The sequence below is a fragment of the Camelus dromedarius genome, unplaced genomic scaffold (genome assembly GCF_036321535.1).
Source record: "Camelus dromedarius isolate mCamDro1 unplaced genomic scaffold, mCamDro1.pat HAP1_SCAFFOLD_200, whole genome shotgun sequence".
In the NCBI taxonomy this organism is placed as follows: Eukaryota; Metazoa; Chordata; class Mammalia; order Artiodactyla; family Camelidae; genus Camelus; species Camelus dromedarius.
In genome coordinates this window covers 1,152,900-1,174,025 of record NW_026989858.1, presented here as the reverse complement: position 1 = coordinate 1,174,025, position 21,126 = coordinate 1,152,900, and the positions used below count along the sequence as shown (strand labels likewise).

Here is a 21,126-nt window from a genome sequence, read left to right as displayed (position 1 = left end):
AAAGTAGGTCAGGTGGGAAGGAGAATGACTGGATTTAAATTTTATTTCTTGAGTAAGCTAAATATATAACATAATGTCAATTTTCTTTATTGTTTATATTCCATGTGCTGTCACCGAATAACTACTGAATTGTGGGGACAAAAAAGCCTGGGTTTTAGAATTGACCCTGCCCCTAAACAGCCAGAGTTCAGGTTCCTCTGGGTGTCCAAGGAGGGGGCTGCTGCCTCCACTGAAGCAGTTTGGGCACTTGGGTGGCCTAGTTTTTTTTGCTGTGGAAGACTGGCCCGGTTGTAGGACATTAAGCATCTGTAAGGCCCTCACCCGGTACCCACGGTTGTCCCAGGACTGTAACATCCAAGTGTTCCTTTCCAGCCACGTTTGCAAATGACCCTCAAGGGGTTAGTATTAATCCTCAGTGAGAATTATGAAAAATTATATGGTACATCCATCCCTTCTGGCAAAGGAGGGCCCCTTATTTACAAATGACCACAAAGTGTTAGCACCACATTTTATTAGCAGAACATGTGAACACGTGGTGACAGTGACGCTCACCTGTTTGCTTCTGCTTCCCAGTGCAACTTCAGCCTCCATCAGAGGACCTCAGCTGCCCCAGCGAACAGGGCCTTCTGTACAGGGAATGTGCTCCTCCTCGAAGCATAGACAAGAAGCAGCCCTTAGATCTCATCAGGTGAGCTGTTGTGGAGAGCACTCCAGTGGGAAGGGCTCAGGGTTGCCCTCATGGCTTCTGAGTGTGACAGTCCTCCAAGAGTGTTACCAACCAGGAAGCTCACAGGAGCTCTGAGCTTTGTTGCCCCAAGTTTTTACTGGAGGCTTTATTACAAAGACATGATTTATTGGGTCACTACTGACATGGCTACCCCAAACACTAACTGTAAGTCAAAGCCCTAACATTTGAGCCCCTACCTCTCCTGATGGTCAGTCACTTGTCACAAAGCTCAAAGCCCCACTCCTCTAATCACATGGTTGGTGTCTCTGGCTGGCCAGTCCCCATCCTGAGTCATCTCATGAATACAAGCCATCCAAGGGTCCACCATGAATAGTAAAGACAGTCCTATCTTGGGAAATTTCAAGGCTTTAGGGGTTGCCGTCCAGGAACTGGGAACAAAGACCTACCAAATTCTTCATTAAACATGAGTAAATGTTAGGTATCACTTAAATTATAAAATAAGAGATGTATTCTCACTGCTTAGCTGTATCTGTTGTTCGACACCGTTTCACTACACCACGTGACTGTAATGTCAAGCTCAGCATGTGTATTCTCAGAGCATCAGCGCCGGCTGCTCCCCGGGAGCTTATGCTGTTTGTGCAAGGCTGCTGGGAGGAGGGAGGCCAAGGACAACTGAGCAAACAAAAATAATCGGGCTAATAAGGAAACAATTTCAGATTGAAATGAAGGAAATAATACAGTGTTGAGATGGGAGACTTGGGGGGAAGTGAGTCAAGAAAGCTATCTTTGAGTAGGTTACATGTGAGCTGAGATGGTGATAAGGAGGCTGGACTTTGAGGATCTGGGATAAGTCACCCCAGGAATAGAGGCAGCTTGTCCATTGGCCCCGAGTCACAAATGTGCTCAGCAGGTTTGAGGAGACACTGGAGCCAGCACTGGTGAGAGTGATGAGACGCGAGGTTTAGAGGGGCATCAGGAGCACGGAAAGTAGTGTAGACTCTAAGTGCAGTGAGAAGCAGTCATGATAGTTTAAGGACTAAAGTAATTTTCTCACATTTTGCAAAGATAATGTGGAGAATGAATTGCAGGGACCCAGGAAGCAGGTAGGCCTGGTCGGAGGCTCTTGGAGTGGGCCAAATGAGAGATGGTGGGAGCCAGGGAGAATGCGTTTGGGGAGTGGAGCTGACAGGATGCTGTTATGGGCTGGCTGTGGATGGTGAGGAGAAGAGAAGGGTCAAGGTAGCCCCAGGTCGGCCTGGAGCCAGGTGCCTGATCTTCCTAATCTCAGTGCCCCATTCAGATGCCCACCTACTTGGGCAAACCGCTTAACCTTCCAAGTGAGGGTTTTAAATCACTGAAGTCTTTTTGTTTGTTTCACATTTTATGGAAAGATTCAAACACGTACAGAAGTAGAGAGAACAGCACAGCCAGCCTGTCTGTATCAGTCACCCATCTCCAGAATTATCAACTCAGAGTCACTGTTGTTGCAACTTTCATCTCCACCTCCTCCCCTCCCCCACTTCGGGATCATTTTGAAGGCAATCCTACATAGCTTAACATTTCATTAGTGAAATGACAAGGTCTCTTTCAAATACAATTGGAATATTCCTTTTTTTTTTTTAGGGTTACAAAATAATTCCCTGATTGTCACAAAAATATACTTTTAAGCAGTTTTGGGGTTGAAATCAGGATCCAGACTAAATTCACACATTGCAGCTAGCATATCTCTCAAGTGGGTTCTAATCTATAATTTTCCTGTTTCTCATTTTCCTTGAAATTGCTGAGGGGTTTCTCTATTTCCTGTTTGGTTGATTTCATTCTCCCCTGTGGTTAGACTTATTTCTCCATCCTATGTATTGGCTTTAGCTAAGTGATTTGATCCTCCCCTAAAAGATTGATCTGAACGAGGTTCAAATTTGTGCAAGAATATTTGTTATATGAAGTTTTGTACTCCTGTCATAAGGTACATAATGTCCAGTTGACTCTCTTTTTTGTGATGACAGCAGCCAATAATGATTGTCACCCGGGATCATTATTTCATAAGGGATTTTATTTCATGTGGTCATACTCTAATTTCCTCCCTCAATTATCAGCAGGATCACAGTCATAATGAGGCACTTTCTCATTAACCCGGGTTATCCTGTAGAACACAGATTTAAAAGAGGAAGTTTATATATTTGTAAATATTTAAAGTTGATACATTTTTCTATTGTTTCTAATTTTTTTTTTCTAATGGAGGTACTGAAGATTGAATCTAGGACCTTATGCATGTTGAGCACACACTCTGCCACTGAGTGTACCACATCCCCCTTGAGATTCATATTTATATGATATATTCCTTCTGTTATTTTTGTTTTATATTATACAGAATTTGATGGCAGGGCAATGGGTTTGATGGCTATTTAATCATTCTTTATGTGCTTTTGGGGTTGGTGTGTGTGTTTGTGTTTGTAAAGAAAACAATTTTCCCACTGTTTTAAGTATGTTTTGTAAAGGAAATTATGTTGATCTGTTCCCTTCTCCTGGTCCATGTATTCCCTTGTTGCTTCCCACTAGTGGCCCCTTGAGCACTGTGACAAGACTAGCATGTCGTTAATCCAGGTTGAAGGAGATCTGAAGAGATTTATTCAAGGAGATGAAATTTGTAGACAATGTATTGGAAAGTATTGAGAAAGTTATTCATTAGGAGGTCTGGGGTTGAACTGTTAAGCGCAGAGAAATCTAAGTTATGAACCACTAAGACAATTATTAACTCCAGGAAAAGCAAAGTAGGGAAGAAAAAAGTAAGCCTAGCAGACAACTTGCTACAGCTGTGAACAGTCTGTACAGAGTCCTAATCATGTAAAGCAAGGATACTGAGCTGATCAAAATTATAATGTATTTGTATCAAAAGGTTGGAAGAATGAAGGTTTGGGTGTGTAGAGGAGATGTGGTTTGAAAGAGAGCTTAATCCTCATTTTCCAAAATAGAAAGTTAAATAGGTGATATGTAAAGCTGAAAAAGGCAATAGGCTATGTTAGAAGGATATTAGTCAGAGATAGGGAGTTTTTATTCCAAGAGTCAGCAGTAGGAGCTGAAAGTGTTTGCTTCTGGCCAGGAAATGGGGTGGTTGTTGGGAACTGCTCCTTTTTACAATCGGTGTTCGAGAACTGTTTGACTCTTTAATGAATGTATGGTATAAGTTTGATAAAAAGAAATCAAAGCTGAATTTTGAAAAATTGATGTTAAGAATTGGGGTGTTTTTGACAGAGAGAGATAACAATCAGACAAAACTACATTTGAAGGGATCCTCATTATTTCTAGCCTTTCAGCAAGGACTAGGGGGCAGACATCTGTTTAAGGTTCAAAAATTCTTTCTGACATTCTTGCCGACATGTAACCTTTGGAAGTAATGAACTCTCCGTCATTGTAAATATGCAGGCAGAGGCTGCCTGACCAGCTCTCTAACTGTAGCAGGGTGTGTTTACCATTGGCCAGTTGGAGCAAGCAACTTCTAACATTCTTTCAGTTTTGAATGTGGCATTTTCAGGATGGATAGTTGATAAGAATGTATTACAAAAAGCTTAACAAGAAAGAGTCCAAGACATCTCAAACCCATTGCCAGGGTTTTCTCTGCCAGACACCATCCTGAGCCTGCCATCTGTGAGCCAGGCCACAAAGACCAGTCACATGAGAATGAACACACTTTGTCCCTCCTATCTGATTTGGCATCGGGCTCAGCCATTTTCCCCATGGAATGGTCCACGCCCAGGTCTCTGACGATGGAGCTGGTCTCACAGCAGCCCTGTGAGCGCTGGTCCAGCCCTAGGGGTTCCTGCGTGAAGTTTCTCAGGACTCCAGGCTGTTCTCAGAGCTGAGTCCCCCCTAGGCTAAGCCCTCGGAGCTCATCTCAGCTCCAGACTGAGCCGGAAGCTTCCGAGAGAACTCAGAGCTGAGGAAAGTCACAGGTCTTACCCAGCACTGCCGCGTCAGCAGTGCTCCAGCTGAGGGAAGTAGCAGCAGCAGCAAACACACCTGAGCCGCCGCCTCATTGTTCCGCCTCATCCCTAAGCCCTCTGTGTCTGCCTGTCTGTGTCTGTCTCCCTTTCAGGACCAGCCTGGCACCGCTTCGTGCCCTGCCTCCTTTCTTCTAATCTTGCCTCCCTGGCCTGTTCCGTCTACTCCAGATTAACTGAGTAACATTGAAGGGTTTTTGAAACCTAGGAACAGCCGACGTGCTAGATACAAAGAATACAGGGCAGTTCCTTACTCAGCCACATCCCTCCTGCCCTCTCCCATTCCCACATGAGTTTTATAAATATTTTGTCAGAGAGACATTGCACTCCCAGTTGTTATCATTATCAGCCATTTCCTTATTATCTGTGGTTTATGTTGCATTTGCTCCAGGGAAGTTCCCGAGATAAGGCAGACGCAGATGACTGAGCCAGTAGTTGAAGTCCACTTGTGTCAAGCCTGTTAAGAATGATCTTTGGTGGGATTTGTTGAATGTGCCAGACTGTCCAGTGAGTGGTGATGATCCCCTGCATCTGCTCCGGAGTCGGCCTCGTCCCCTCCTTTGCTCTGTTCTCATTTATCTCTCTTCAGCAGGTGAACCAGTGATCTGTATTTCTATGATATGTAAAATACTTCTTATTTCACGGTAGAATTTGGGGGCTGCTGTGAAAACGCTTATGTTTTAAGTGTGAATTGAGTCAGAGGTTTAAACTTAAAGCCCCCTTGATTTAGAATCAGAAATTAGTATGATGGAAGGAGGGTATAACTCAGTGGTAGAGTGAATGCCTAGCATGCATGAGGTACTGGGTTCAATCCCCAATGCCTCCATTTAAAAAACAAATAAATAAACCTATTTATGCCCCACCAAAAAACAAAGAAAAAAGAAATTAACATGAGGATGAAGCTACAGAGTGAATATGTGTGTCTTCTGAAACTACCTTCTGTCTTTCTGCAGGAAATTCTACGGAGAGAAGGTCGGAATCTACTTTGCTTGGGCTGGGCTATTACATTCAGATGCTCCTCCTGGCAGCAGTCGTGAGGGTGACTTGCTTTCTGTATGTATATTTTAATCAAAATAACTGTACTTAGAGGTAACTTCTCTTTATTCCTTGTTACGGTGCTTACTTAACTTAGAATGACATTCTCCAGGAGCATCCACGTTGCTGCAAATGGCCCTATATTGTCAGTTTTTATAGCCGAGTAGTTTTCCATTGTATAAATATACCACTTCTTTAGCCAGTCATCCGTTGATGGACATTTAGGCTAACTCCATGTCTTGGCTATTGTAAATAGTGCTGCTATGTATATTGGGGTGCAGCTGTCATCCTGAAGTAGGGTTCCTTCAGGATATATGCACAGGAGTGGGATTCCTGCAATTCTATTCCTAGTCTTTTGAGGAAACTCAATACCTTTTCCACAGTGGCTGCACCAAACTGCATTCCCACCAGAAGTGTCGGAGGTTTCCCTTTGTCCACAGCCTCTCTAGCATATGTCATTTGTGGATTTTTGAATGATGGCCATTCTGACTGGTTTGAGGTGATACCTCATTGTACTTTTGATTTGCATTTCTCTGATAATTAGTGATATTGAGCATTTTTCATGTGCCCATTGATCATTTGTATATCTTCCTTGGAGAATTGCTTGTTTTGGTCTTCTGCCCATGTTTGGATTGGGTTATTTGGTTGTTTCTTAGTAAGTCATATGAGCTGCTTATATATTCTGGAGATCAAGCCTTTGTTAGTTTCATTTGCAAAAATGTTCTCCCATTCTGTAGGTTGTCTTTTTGTTTTACTTAAGGTGTCCTTTGCTGTGCAGAAGCTTGTAAGTTTCATTAGGTCCCATTTGTTTATTCTTGCTTTTATTTCTATTGCTTGGTTAGACTGCCCTAGGGGAAGATTTCTGAGATTTATGTCAGATATTTTGCCTGTATTTTCTCCTAGGAGGTTTATTGTATCTTGTCTTATGTTTATCTTGCTGAAGAGACTGTCTTTATTCCATTGTATATTCTTGCCTCCTTTGTTGAAGATTAGTTGACCTTAATATTTGGGTTCATTTCTGGGCTCTCTATTCTGTTCCATTTGGCTATATGTCTGTTTTTGTACTAATACCATGCTGTCTTGACGACTGTAACTCTATAGTATTGTCACAAGTCTGGGAGAGTTACTCTTCCAGCCTCTTTCTTTTTTTCTTCAGTAATGCCCTGGAAATTCTATGTCTTTGATGGTTCCATATAAATTTTATTGTGATTTGTTCTAGTTCTATGGAATATGTCCAGGTTAATTTGGTAGGGATTGCATTAAATCTGTAGATTGCCTTGGGCAATGTGACCATTTTAACAATATTGCTTCTTGCAATCAAAGAGCATGGGATACCTTTCCATTTTTTAAAGTCTTCTTTAATTTCCTTCACCAATGCTTTATAGTTTTCTGTGTATAATTCTGTCACGTCTGTGGTTAGATTTATTCCTAGATATTTTATTATTTTGGGTGCTATTTTAAAGGGGATTGTTTCTTTACTTTCTTTTTCTGTTGATTCATCATTTGTGTAAAGAAATGCAACTGATTTTTGAACATTAATCCTGTAACCTTCTACTTTGCTATATTCTTCGATCAGCTCTGGTAGTTTTTGTGTGGACCTTTTAGGGTTTTCTATATATATTGTCATGTCATCTGCATATAGTGACACTTTTACCTCTTCTTTTCCAATTTAGACCCCTTTTACTTCTGTTACTTGCCTGATTGCTGTGGCCAGGACTTCCAAGTCTATGTTGAATAGGAGTGGTGATAGTGGGCATCCTTGACTTGTCCCAGATTTTAGTGGGAATATTTTGAGGTTTTCACCGTTGAGTGCTATGCTGGCTGTAGGTTTATCATATATAGCTTTTATGATGTTGAGATATGTTCCCTCAATACCCACTTTGGTGAGAATTTTTATCATAAATGGGTGTTGAATTTTATCAAAAGTTTTCTGCATCTATTGAGATGATCATGTGGTTTTTGTCCTTTCTCTTGTTGATGTGAAGTATTACATTGATTGATTTTCATATGTTGAACCACCCTTGTGTCCCTGAGATGAACCCCACTTGAGCATGATGTATTATTTTTTTATGTGCTGTTGGATTTTATTTACTAGTATTTTGGTAAGGATTTTTTCATCTGTGTTCATCAGTGATATTGGTCTGTAATTCTCTTTTTTGGTGGTGTCTTTGCCTGGTTTTGGTATCAGGGTAATGGTGGCTTCATAGAATGGGTTTGGGAATATTCCTTCTTTTCAATCTTCTGGAAGAGTTTGAGAAGGACTGGTATGAGTTCTTCTTTGTATGTGTGGTAGAACTCCCTGGTGAAGCTGTCCAGTCCTGGACTTTTATTTGTAGGGAGGTTTTTTATTGTTAATTCAATTTCATTCCTAGTGATCCATTTGTTCAAGTGGATAGTTTCTTCTTGATTCAGTCTTAGTGGACTGTATGTTTCCAGAAACTTGTCCATCTCCTCTAGGTTATCCACTTTTCCATGTAGTTTGTCATGATATTCTCATATGATATTCTGTATTTCTATGTTATTTGTTGTAATTTCTCCATTTTCCTTTCTTATTTTGCAAATTTGTGCTCTCTCTTTCTTCTTCTTTGTGAGTTTGGCCAGAGGTTTGTCGATTTTATTTACTCTTTCAAAAAACTAGCTTTTGGTTTGATTGATTATTTTCTCTATTTTTTTAATCTTTATTTTATTTATTTCCTCCATGATCTTTATTATTTCCTTTCTTCTGCTGACTTTTGTGTGTTTTTGCTCTTCTGTTTCTAGTTCTTTCAGCTGGTGGGTTAGATTGTTTATTTGGTATTGTTCTTCTTTTTTGAGGAAGGCCTGCATTACCCTAAACTTTCCTCTTAGCACTGCTTTTGCTGTGTCCCATATGTTTTGTGTGGTTGTGTTTTCATTTTCATTTGTCTCAAGGTATTCTTTAATTTCAACTTTGATTACATCATTGACCCATTGGTTTTCTAATAGCATGTTGTTTAATCTCAATGCTTTCCTTTCTTTCTCCTTTGTTTCTCTGAAGTTGATTTCTAGTTTCCATGGCATTGTGGTCAGTAAAGATGCTTGAGATAATTTCTATCTTCTTAAAATTGTTGAGGCTTCTTTTGTGACTAAGTACATGATCAATCCTAGAAAATGTTCCACACACATTTTAAGAGATTATTTATTCTGTTATGGGGGATTGTAATGCTCTGAAAATATCCACTAAATCCAATTATTCTCTTGTATCATTTAATTTCTCTGTTGCCTTATTTATTTCCTGTCTGGAAGATCTGTCTAGTGATGTTAATGTGGTGTTAAAATTTCTGACAATGATTGTATTCCCATCAATTTCCCCCTTTATCTCTGTTAGTAGTTGTTTAATGTACTTAGGTGCTCATGTTGGGTGCATATATATTAATGATTGTAATATCTTCATCTTGTATTGATCCTTTAATCATTATAAAATGTCTTTATTTATCTTTCTTTATGACCCTTGTTTTAAAGTCTATTTTGTCTGAAATCAATACTGCTACACCTGCTTTTATGGCATTTCCATTTGCATGGAATATCATTTTCCGTCCATTCACTCTCAATCTATATGTGTCCTTCTCCCTAAAGTGTGTCTCTTGTATGCAGTGTATTGAAGGTTCTTGCTTTATTATCCAGTCTGCTATTCTGTCTTTTGACTGGAGCATTTAGACCATTAACATTTACAGTAATTAATGATAGATGAGAGTTTATTGCTATTTTGAACTTATTTTTGCAGTTGATTTGGTATTTCTTCTTGGTTCCTTTCTTCTTCCTTTTGTGGTATGGTAATTTTCCTTTGTATTGTATTTAGTTTTTGTGACTCACTTGTAAGATTTTGGGTTGTGATTACACTTTTTTGTAAGTCTGTTAACCAATTACTGTAACTGTGTGTACTAAACAGATATTAATGTAATCTCAAACCCATCCTACTGAGAAAAAGATTTAAAAAAAAAAAAGAAGAAAGGAATAATACTCTCACAGTCATGAATTCTCATTTCTGTAGCATCCTGCTTCTTTTCTATTTAGAGTAGACCTTTCAATATTTCTTTTAGCATGGGTTTAGTGTTGCTAAATTCTTTTAGTATTTGCTTCTCTGTGAAATTCTTTATCTCTCCTTCTATTCTAAAGGATAGCCTTGCTGGAGCAAGTATCCTAGGCTGCATCTTTTTTTTTCATTCAGGACTTTGAATATATCTTGCCACTCCCTTCTGGCCTGTAGTGTTTCTGTAGAGAAATCAGCTGAGAGCCTTCTCTTGTAACTCACTCTTTGTTTTTCTCTTGCTGCCTTTAGGATCATTTCTTTATCCTTCAGTCTGGCCATCTTGATTTATGATATATCTTGGCGTGTTTCTCTTTGGGCTCTTCCTGTTTGGGACCCTCTGAGCCTCCTGTGCTTGGGTGTCTGATTCCTTCTTTAGGTTTGGGAAGTTTTCAGTCATGATTTCTTTAATTACCTTTTCCATCCCCTTTGTTCTTTCTTCCCCTTCTGGAACCCCTATTATGCATAGATTGGCATGCTTTATATTATCCCATAGGTTCCTTATATTGTTTTCATTGTTTTATATTTGTTTTTCTCTCAGCTGTTCTGATTGGGTTCTTTCTGTTGTCCTGTCTTCTAGGTCACTTATTCGTTCTGCTGCATTATCTAGCCTGCTTTGTACAGCCTTTAGGTCAGATCTCATTTCAGCCAATGAATTTACCAATTCTACTTGGCTCTTCTTTATAGCTTCTATTTTGTTTTTGATATATTTTATGTCTCTAAAGACTATCTCTTTTAGTTCCTTCAGTAATTTGATCACTTCTTTTTTGAAATATTGATCTAGTAGGCCATCAATGTCTATTTTATTGATCGTTCTTTGAGGGGATTTCTCTTGCTATTTTAATTGGCAGGACTTCCTCTGCTTCTTCATTCTGCTCATATCTCTCTGGCCCTGTGGCTTTTGGAGTATCAGTTATCTATTGTGGTCCTTAAAGGAGTTTATTTATTTATCTATCTAAAGCCTATGTGGGAATAAAACTTAAAAGAGAGAGAGAGAGAATTTTAAAAGAATGGAGGAAAAGAAGGTTTGAAAACAGTGTATAATCAATAATAGAAGAGCAAGTTGAAGCAGAATAGGAATCGAGTTGAGATATCTTTTAAGAATCTTAATAAAAAGAAGAGAAAATTCAAAATACAATATTTGAAACCTGTGACTAATAAATAACAGATCAAAACCAAGAGAATATAAATGAAATGAGAATTGTAAACATATAGGACTGTTTAAAAATAAAGATTAAAAATGTAATAGGAATAAAACAGATATAAAAAATTTTAAAAACAAAGATGTGTTCTCCTAGAGACTGTGTGCTCTTAATGGTTTTATTGAGAGGCCTTTGTGTCTTCGCCCTGTTTCACAAACTCACCTTGCTCTGTTTGCCCCCTTGTCTGTGCTGCTCACAGTGTCTTTCGGCAAGAAGATTGCACCCCTCCAACACTGGGTCAGGTGATCCTTTCCTTTGTGGTGGGTGGGTGGGTCACTCCCCCTCCAGATGCTGCAGTCAGTGCTGGGCCAGTTGCTCCATATGTGGGCTCAGCTTCAAAAGTAACAGCTTTATGGAGATATAATTCACATACCATAAAATGCAGCCTTTGAAATTGTGCATTAGGATTTTAATTACATTTCAGGGTTTTGTAGCCATCACTCCCAAAAAGAACCAGTACCCTTTAGTAAGTCACTCCCTAAACTTCCTTTCCCTTAGACCCCAGCAGCCACCACTCTACTTTCTGTCTCTACGGATTTGCCTGTTCTGGGCATTTCATATAAGTAGAACCATACAGTATGCTGCCTTTTTTGATTGTCGTCTTTCATTTAGTGTGACGTTGTCAAGGCTCATCCATGGTGTAGCATATATCAGTACCCAAAGTCCTTTTTGTGTTCAAATAATATGCCATTGTTATAAATACACCACTTTGCTTATCCATCCATCAGTTGATGATGAATAATTCTGCTGTAAATGCTCATGGACAAGTTTTTGTGTGAACACATATTTTCAGTTCTTCTCAGGATATATCAAAAAATGGAATTGCTGGGATGTATTCTACTTTTAACATTTTGAGGAATTGCTAAAGTAGTTTTTAAAGTGACTGCACCATTTTATATTTCCAGTAGTAATGTATGAGGAGTCCAGTTTCTCCACATCCTCATCAACACTTTTTATTACCGAGTTTATAGATACATATTTATATATCATATATCATATATATTTGTCATCCTATTTGGTATGAAGTGGCATGTCATTGTGCTTTTGATTTCTGTTTCCCTAATGCCTACTGATGTTGAACATCTTTTTATGTGCTTATTTCCCATTCGTATGTCTTCTTTGGAGAAACATCTATTCAAATTCTTTGCCCATTTTAATTGTATTTGTCTTTGTATTTTCATGTTTTAAGTCTCCTTTGTCTATTCTGGATAAAAAGTCCCTTATCAGGGAAAATATTGGAAATATTTTCACCCATTCTGTGGATTGTCTTCTTACTTTCTTGATGAAGTCCTTTGAAGCACAGAAGTGTTTAATTTTACTGAAGTCCAGTTCACTTGATATATTTTCTTTTGTTGTTTGTGCTTTTGCTGTCATATCTTAGAAGTATTTGTACTTCAAAATCCTGAAGATTTTCTCATTGTTCATTTTCTAAAAGTTTTATAATTTCAGGTCTGTGATTTATTTTGAGTTAATTTTCATAAATGGTGTTAAGATAAAAGTTCAGTTTTCTTTCTTTCCAGGTGTATGTTCAGGTGTCCCAGCATCATTTTTGTAAAAATTACTTTTTCCCGTTGGATTGTCATGGAACCTTTATGAAAAATTAACTGGCTACATGTAAGAGTTTGTTTATGGACTCTCAGTTCTTTTCTCTCAATCTATTTGTGTGTCCTTTATGCAAGTACCACACTGTATGGATTACCATTTTGTTACTGAGTTTTGAATTTGGAAACTTCAAAACTTTGTTCTTTTTCAAGATTGTTTTGACTATTCTGGGTATCTTGCATTTCCATAGTTTTAGGAACAGTTTGCTCATTTCTCACAAAAAGCCAGATTTGCATTGAATCTATAGGTCATTTTGAGGACAAATGCCATCCTAACAATGATAAGGCTTCTGATCCATGAACACAGAAGAGCTTTCCATTTATTTTAGGTCATTTTTAACTTCTATCAGTAGTATTTTAGTTTTCAATATACAAGTTTCAGACATTTTCCTCAGTATTCCACATATTTTTCTTAATATTCCTAAGTATTTTATTCTTTTTGATGCTATTGTAAATGAAAATGTTTCCTACATTTTATTTTTAGATTATTCACTGCTGTTGTATAGAAATATAATTACTTTTTTATATATCGATTTGTGTCTTACAATTTTGGTCAAACTATGTTGTTAATTCTAATAGTTTTTTTTTTCTCTCTCTCTCTCTCTTTTTTCTTTGTGGATTCCTTGTGATTTCAATGTATAATATCATGTCATCTGGAATTGAAATAGTTTTATTTCTTTCTTTCTAATCTAGAGGCTTTATTTTCTTTGTCTGTTTGCTTTGACTAGAACCTCTAGTACAATGTTGATTTTGGGAGGAAATAATTCAGTCTTTCACCATTATGTATGATCTTTGCTCCAGGTTTTTCATAGATGTTCTCTGTCAAGTTGAGGAAGTTCTCTTCTATTCCTAGTTTTTATCTATTATTCTATTAATATTGCATATTACATGAATTGACTTGTATGTTGAAGTGCCTTTGCATACCTGGATACATCCCACTGAATTGTGGTCTATTTTATATGTTAATGGATTGGATTTGCTTTTATTCTGTTGAGGACTTTTGCATTTATATCCATAAGAGATAGTCTTTAGTTTTCTTGTGATGCCTTTGTCTGGTTTTGGTATCAGTGTGATACTCGTGTCATTGAATGAATTGGGAAGTGTGCCCACCTCTTTATTTTTAGACGAGTTTGTGAAGCATTTTTTGTTTGTTTGTTTTTTGTTTTTGTTTTTTCTTTAAGTAGTTGATGGAATTCACCAGCAAAGCCATACTGGCCTAGCATTTCCTTGTGGGAATGTTTTGGATTACTGTTTCAGTCACTACTTATTGTAGGATTATTTGAGTTTTCTATCTCTCCTTGAATTAGATTTAGTCACATATTCTTCTAGGAATTTATCCATTTCATCTAGATTATCTCATTTATTGGCTATACAAGTATTCATGGTATTCCCTTATATTCCTTGTTATTTTTGTTAGGGCAGTAGTGACATCCTTCCTTTCATTTCTCATCTTAGTAATTTGAACCTTCTCCCTTTTTTTCTTCAGTACTAGCTAAAAATTTGTCAATTTTCTTGATCTTTTCAAAGAACCAACTTTTCTTTTTGTTGATTATTCTCTGTTATTCATCTATTCTCTATTCCATTTATTTCTGCCTTTACTATTTTGATTAGAATATTTAATTCATTTACATTAATGTAATTTCTTATCAGGTTGAAGTTACATCTGCTATCTGCTTTCTATATGACTTTTTATTTCCCCAATGCTCTATTACTACACTTTTTTGTACAAAGTAGGCATTTTCAAGTGTGCCATTTTAATTTGTTGTTTATTTTATCTTTTTCTTCTCCTCCTCCTCCTCCTCTTCCTCCTCCTCCTTCTCCTCCATTGCCCTGGAGATTATTATTAACATATTGTTTTAAAGCAATCTAGTTCACATGAATGCCAACTTAATTTCAATAGTACACAAAAACTTTGCTTTGATATCAATCTTTTCCCTCCCCCTCCTCATGCTGTCACTGTCATACAAGTTACACCTTTATGCATTTATAAGTGCATCTACACTGTTTCATAAGTATTGTTTTATGTAGTTGTCTTTTACATCAATTAGAAGAAAACACGTACATGTAATACTGTATTTATACTGTTTTATTTTCTTACTCATGTAGTAGTGCTCTTTATTTTTCAGGTGAGTGTCTTTTCATTTACACCTGCTGGACTATCCTTAGTATTTCTTGTAGGGCAGGCCTGCTAGCAATTTATCCTTTCAGACTTTGTAGGAGTGTGTTAATTTCTTCTTTTTTTTTTTTGAAGAATCATTTTGTTGGCTATAAAATACTTGGTGACAGTATTTTCCTTTTATCACTTTGACGATACCATCCCACTGCCTTCTGGTCTCCATGGTTTTTGATGAGAAATCAACTGTCTTACTGAGGAGCCTTTGAATATGTTGAGCCTCTTTTCTCTTTCTGCTGTCAAGATTCTTTGTTCTCTTTTGACACACTTAGTCTGATGTGCCTATTTTCGATGTCTCTACGTTCATACCACGTGGAGTTTGTTGAGCTGCTGGGATGTACAAATTAATGTTTTCATCAAATTTGGGAAGTTTTCAGCCATTATTTCTTTATATACTTTTTCTACCCCTTTTTTTCTCTCCTTCCTTCTGGCGTTCACATTATATGTGTATTGGTATTGTTGATGGTGTCCAACCTATCTCTGACACAGTGTTCATTTTTTTTCATTCCTTTTTCTTTCTGTTCCACAGACTGGATAATCTCAGTAGTTTTAAATTAACTGACTTTTTCTTCAACAAGTTCATATCTACAGAGAAATCTCTTATTGAATTTTTCATTTTAGTCAATATATTTGTATCTCTAGAATGTCCAGTTGGTTTTTAATGTAAATTTTATCTATTGATATTCTCTGTACAATGAGATGTTCACATACTTCAATTCTTTAGGCATGGTTTCGGTTAGCTCTTTGATCATATGTGTAATTCCTTATTTATGTCTTTGTCTAGTAAGTCCAGTGTCTGGGTTTCCTCAGGGAGTTTCTATTGACTACTTTCTCCCCTGTGTTATGGCCAAACTTTTCTGTTTCTTTGTACATCTTGTAATTTTCTGTTGAAAACTGGACATTTAAAATATTACAATATGGCAGATCTGAAAGCCAGATTTTCCTCATCTCCAGGGTTTATCATTGTTTCCATTGTCATTGCTGCTGCAGATATTTATTTAGTTACTTTCCTGAACAAATTCTGTAAAGTCTGTATTCTTTATCATGCATGGCCATGAGATCTGTATGTGTGCAGAAAGCCTAGTTGTCATCACTGTAATAATGATTGGACAGTGAATTCTTTCAATGCCTGGAGCCAATCGTTTGAGCTGTTGCCAGGTGGCTGTGTGCCTGCGTGCTGAGGGATGCCCTCAGCACCGGCAGGCAGTCTGCAGCTATTCTGTAGCCTTTAGTTCTTGCTTATGCAGAACCTCAAGTTCAGCCAGAGTTGAAGGCTTAAGATTTTCTCAGATCTTTCCTTGCCATATGCCACACATGTGTACGGACTTCTACAATTCTCAGAATTTTTTGGAGCTATTTAACCCTACCTCCACCCCCAGAAAGTCTCAATACTCAATTTTGCCTTCTAAGTTTCCTAGTCAGCATCTAATTAGCCTGTACTGGTACCACTGCCTCATGCAGTTGTAAAGTTACTCACTGCTGATTGTTTTCCACAAACACTCTGGGGACAGGCTGTTTGCACAGCATGAGTTTGAGATAGGTGAATAAGTGACAGCTCTCTGGGGGCGGATTTTTTGGGTAACTTCAAATCACTTCTGCCCCTTCCTTGATTGTGAGACTTTTGCTTTTAAAGGCCACCATTTAGGTGAGGATACGGGGATGGGGGTAGTTCAAGTTACGATATGACAAAACTGACTATCTTTATGGAGATTTAGCTGTTATTTTTTCTCAAATAAACATTCCCCTTATTGCTGGAAGCCTTGGTTAAATTTCCAGAGTTCTGCAGAGGTTAATTTTAACAAATTTTCCCATTGTCATTGCTTAACAGAGGAGTAAGTTTTCCAAGATTTTTACTCAGATATTGTAGAAGTGTATCCCATTTGCATTTGTTTTTAACTGAGTTACTTGCAAGAGTAACTAATTCTACAGCTCCAGCCCCATTCAAATAAGAGTCCATCTGCATGGCTTCTCCTACAGGGAGAAGTGTGCAACCTGTTGTCCGTTTGTTGTTTTACTTATTAAAGTGTAGGGGTTTTTAAGAATATGCTCATGAATAGCCCTTTGTCATTTTTACACGTTACAAATCTTCCACTAGACTGTGGCTATTTTTTTCCCTTTCTTTTAGTTGTTTTAATGAAGTTCTCAGTTTTAAGGATTTTCAGTATAGCAATATGTGGATGCTGATTACACGGGTGAGGCATTTAACTACTGTCTAAACCTCAGTCTTTGCTCTGATTCACTGTCTAGAACATCTGAACATATCTACTGAACCCCATATACCAATGGACACTGACAGTCCTAATTAAAAAAATGCTTTTTAAGTAAAGCAAAAAATATTATCTTTGACACTGGAAAAGACAAATTTCAAATTTACTAGCTGATCTTGTTTTCTGTGATCATTAGCTACATCATGTTTATAGAGCCGAGAGGCATATTGAGCTACTGATTTTATTTCATCGGATTTTAGAATGTAGAACACATTTCAGGCCCACTTATAGCACCATATGTGTATCTTTAAGGATATGTACATATGATGATGTCTTTATTATAAGTACCTTATTTTATTTTAAGTACCAACTGCTGTGAACCTCATTAAGGAAACCTTGGAACTGCGGGACTAAAATTTTTCACACCACCACCATCCCGTAGCATCTCTTTTGCACTTAGATGTTGTGTGGCAGAGTATTTTTCTGCTCCCTAGGAATGATCAATGTTGAAGGGGGAAAAAAATCCCTCCTCTAATTAATAAAGTCCAAATCACATATTTATCTGAACAATGGCCACCATTTTAGTCCACACCAATCCATCTACTCATACTGACTCAGAGTCCTTAACACAGACAATCCACAACTGTAGTCAGGGTCCTCAGCCCACGTTGTATCCCCTCCCCATTCTTTGTTGATTCTGACCTACTTTTGTCCAACACGTCCTGCCAGCCTCTTCGCTACCTTACTGCAGTTTTTAATTTTTACCTTTGAGTCCCAGGCTGTGCCTAGTGATTTCCAGAGAAACGCCAGACACCTGGCTCATCAGGAGGGGTGGGGAGGATTTCAGGAAGCTATTACCAAAACTCACTTGCAGATCAGTAAGTGGCTGTTGTGAGCATTCCTTCTAGATCTCTGCCAGGCCCGCTGCATCCACCCCAGCAAAATAACGTAGCTCCTCCACCCACCTTTGCCTCCAATCATCTGGGTTTCTGCTTTAAGTGACACTCAGAAGGTGCTGATGGGCATTATATATATATATATATTTTTTTTTATTTGAAGTATAGTCAGTTACAATGTGTCAATTTCTGATGTACAGCACAATGTTCCAGTCATTCATATACACATATATATGTATGAATTCCTTTCCATATTATTTTTCATTGAAAGTTATTACAAGATATTAAATATAGTTCCCTGTGCTATACAGAAGAAATTTAGTTTTTTTAGCTATTTTTATATATAGTAGTTAATATTTGTAAATCTCAATCTCTGATGGGCATTTTTAAAGCCACATCTGGAACCCTTGCTGCAGAAGAGTCTGAGAAATATATTTTCAACCTCATAGCATTTTGGTTAGGAAGTTGGAATAAAGCCTGAGCTGGCTCACCTAACTTTTCTGCCTTTGTGAGTAAAGAGGTCTGGAGATTCAAGGCCCAATGAAATGTCCCAGCCCTTCAGTAGCAAACTCTTAAAGCAACCAAAATGCTCCCATTTGCCAGAGCATGACTTGTCCTTAGATACTGCTGGCCATAACCACCAACGCTGTCTAATGCATCGTCTTCATCTGGTGCACAATTTCTTTAGATGTCTAATATCCTGATTAAGAGGACAAGCTGGTTTGGATTCCCAAGGTCACAGGCAGCCTTCTGCCTGACTTTGATGTATATATGTTCATTGAAGAGTCCTCTCTCAGATCAGCTAGAGCTGCCTGGTGTGTGGTTTGCCAGAGAATGTGGGTATATTGCTCCCCACCAGAGTCCTACCAGTTGTTTTATTGCAGGAAGAGAGAGAGCAAAAGAGACAGAACAGAAAGTTCTTGTCCAGCCTCAAGCACAGTCACCCCTGCCCAGGACTCTTGCTCTGGGACACGAAGAAGTACAGGTCAGCATCGACGTGGCCCTGGTGTACTCCAAAACATGGTGTGGTTTTACTGGGCTACCTGTGTCTTTCATGGACCCTGCAAAATTCTCCCCATTTGTGAAATGGGGTACTAAGGAACTCCCACCCATGCCTGTAGCTCCCAGGGTTTCCACCCTTATGGGTTTTGAGGATTTGCTGGCAATTCATTCTTTTACACCAGGTCATTTCTCAGTTAAACGGCAGTCCTGTGACTTCCTCATCAGAACTACTCCTTAAGTTCGGGATTCAGTGAAAAATGCCATTCATGTTCAGGGAGGAGGAGGAAGACAGCACAGATCAGAATTTCTGTTTTGCTTTTTTTGTTGTTGTTGTTTTCATAAGCCGTCTCCAGTTGTCGAATAGACCCTGAGCAAATGAATGACTGTTACACTCCCATTTGAAGGATGAGGAAAATGACACTCAGGGAGAGGAGGCAAATATCCTGAGGTTCCAAAGACAAAAAGGGATGAGCACAGAATAAGATCCCTGCAAATTTCTTGGCTGTCATCAGCCTTTAGGTCAGTGACAGAGTGCCGTGTGTAGTAGTAAAGTTGTAGCGTGCATTTAGAAGGGTGCAGATATTCTTGTTTTAGTTGATACAATCACACTGTTTTGTCTGGGACTCTGAAAAAGAGTAATGGGTTAGAAAATGTTGGTTTCTCATCCTTGGTCCTTCCTCACCCTCACCCGTCTCATGAGATCAGTACTCATTCATTTCATCCCTGCCCACCTGTAGGTGATAAAGCATAGCATGATTTTCATGTCCTGCTTCACTTATTCTTGTGAAATTAGGTGTTTGAAGATAGGAAGTCATGAAAGGAAGCTGCTTTTTTTAAATAAAGTGCAGTAATTTTCTTAGCAGTGTAGGAAATTGAGGATTTTCTTCATTGAAAATCAATAGAGATTTCAAGAATATCTGTATTTCTGATGTGTAGATTAAAATGACAAAATCTAGAGGGATTACAGAAACACAAGGATGATACAAAAAGTATCTTTAAAGAGCTTTCCTAAGACTGGGCTTGTAAAGAGACTGTTAGTTGACAGAGACCCTCTTCTCACCCATAGTCCCTCTCCTTAGGTTGCAAAGGGCCAGCGTTTCCCCTGTGTGCAGTCCTGGTGCTTCAAGTGAGTTGTGGGGTAGGGCGGTGCACATGGTGCTGCCTTCAGTTTGTCCACCCTAAGTAACATCTAACAGTCAAGGGGCGAGTGTGTTGTAACGGCATGAACCATGCGCCATGCTCTCCGGGGTGTGTGCCCATCTCAGCTCATCCCAGCTCAGGTGATGGCAGAGCAGAGAGTGGTGGCAAGAGGTCAGCCATGAGTAGCAGGGAGCACCTGTAGTCAGCTGGGACCCAAGAGGCTAGGAGTTCCAGGTGGAAATCCCAGGACTTCCCACAGCTCATTCATTCAGCTAATACTTCTCCAGCACCTGTGATGTGCTGGTGCTTCCTTTGTGAACAGAACCAAATCCTTGTCCTCCTGAAGTTGATGTTCTAGTGGAAATAAGAAATGATACACACAGGAGCAGATCCTGGTCAGGACACATGAGTGCTGTCTATTTTGGAGTGCACAAGGTGAGATCCTTTGGGAAGGAATGTATGATACAGGAAAATGTGGGGGAGAGGATGGCCATATCCCAGGTCGTATTTGGGTCCCTGGGATGCACCTCACCAAGTGTGGGTCCTTGGTTTGCCCAGCAACGAATTCGAGAGCCACAGTTCAGTAAAAGTAGATTTATTCAGAGAGATATATACACCATAGACAGAGTGGGCTGTTTCAGAAGGCAACAGAAATGCCATGAGGCATGGGGGTTGGGTGCTCCAGTTTAAAGTAAAAGTAGATACACACTCCACAGACAGTGTGTGGGCTGTCTATCTCAGCAGAGAGAGCAACCACGAGGTGTGGGATTGTTAGATTTTATGCACTCAGTATCTTCATATGCTAATAAGTGGGAGGAATATTCCAACTGCTTTGGGAAAGGTGTTGGGATTCCCAGAAATTGGGCCACCACTCACCCTTTGACATTTTATGGTCAGCCTTGAACCTGTCCTGGGACCTGTGGGAGTGCCATTTAACATCCTGCTGTATTTCGGTGAGTGTGTATTGAAGCTCAAGATCTACTGGGAGTTGACTTTTCCACCATCTTGGTGCTAAAGGCTGTGCCATTCCTTTATTGGATTTGCCCGGCCCCTTCCTTCCTTTCTCATGAGGGAGCTCTGGACTGATTGCACAATTGCAGAGCAGGGGACACAGTGGAAAGAACTTCATAAGTGGAAGGTGG

At 38.9% G+C, this 21,126-nt stretch overlaps 1 protein-coding gene across 5 annotated transcripts in view; it reads left to right on the top strand.

Annotated features, from left to right (window-relative positions):
- LOC135320991 (anoctamin-6-like) overlaps positions 1-21,126 on the top strand; it is a 65,931-nt gene that overhangs the window by 14,896 nt on the left and 29,909 nt on the right. For all 5 annotated transcript variants that reach the window (XR_010380340.1, XR_010380338.1, XR_010380337.1 and 2 more), the window contains 2 exons: positions 574-688; positions 5,637-5,736. Coding sequence is in view for 1 of the 5 variants with exons in the window: in XM_064484206.1 (XP_064340276.1) it covers positions 574-688; positions 5,637-5,736 (215 nt within the window). In the remaining 4 variants the exon portion in view is untranslated. The remainder of the gene's footprint in view (positions 1-573; positions 689-5,636; positions 5,737-21,126) is intronic.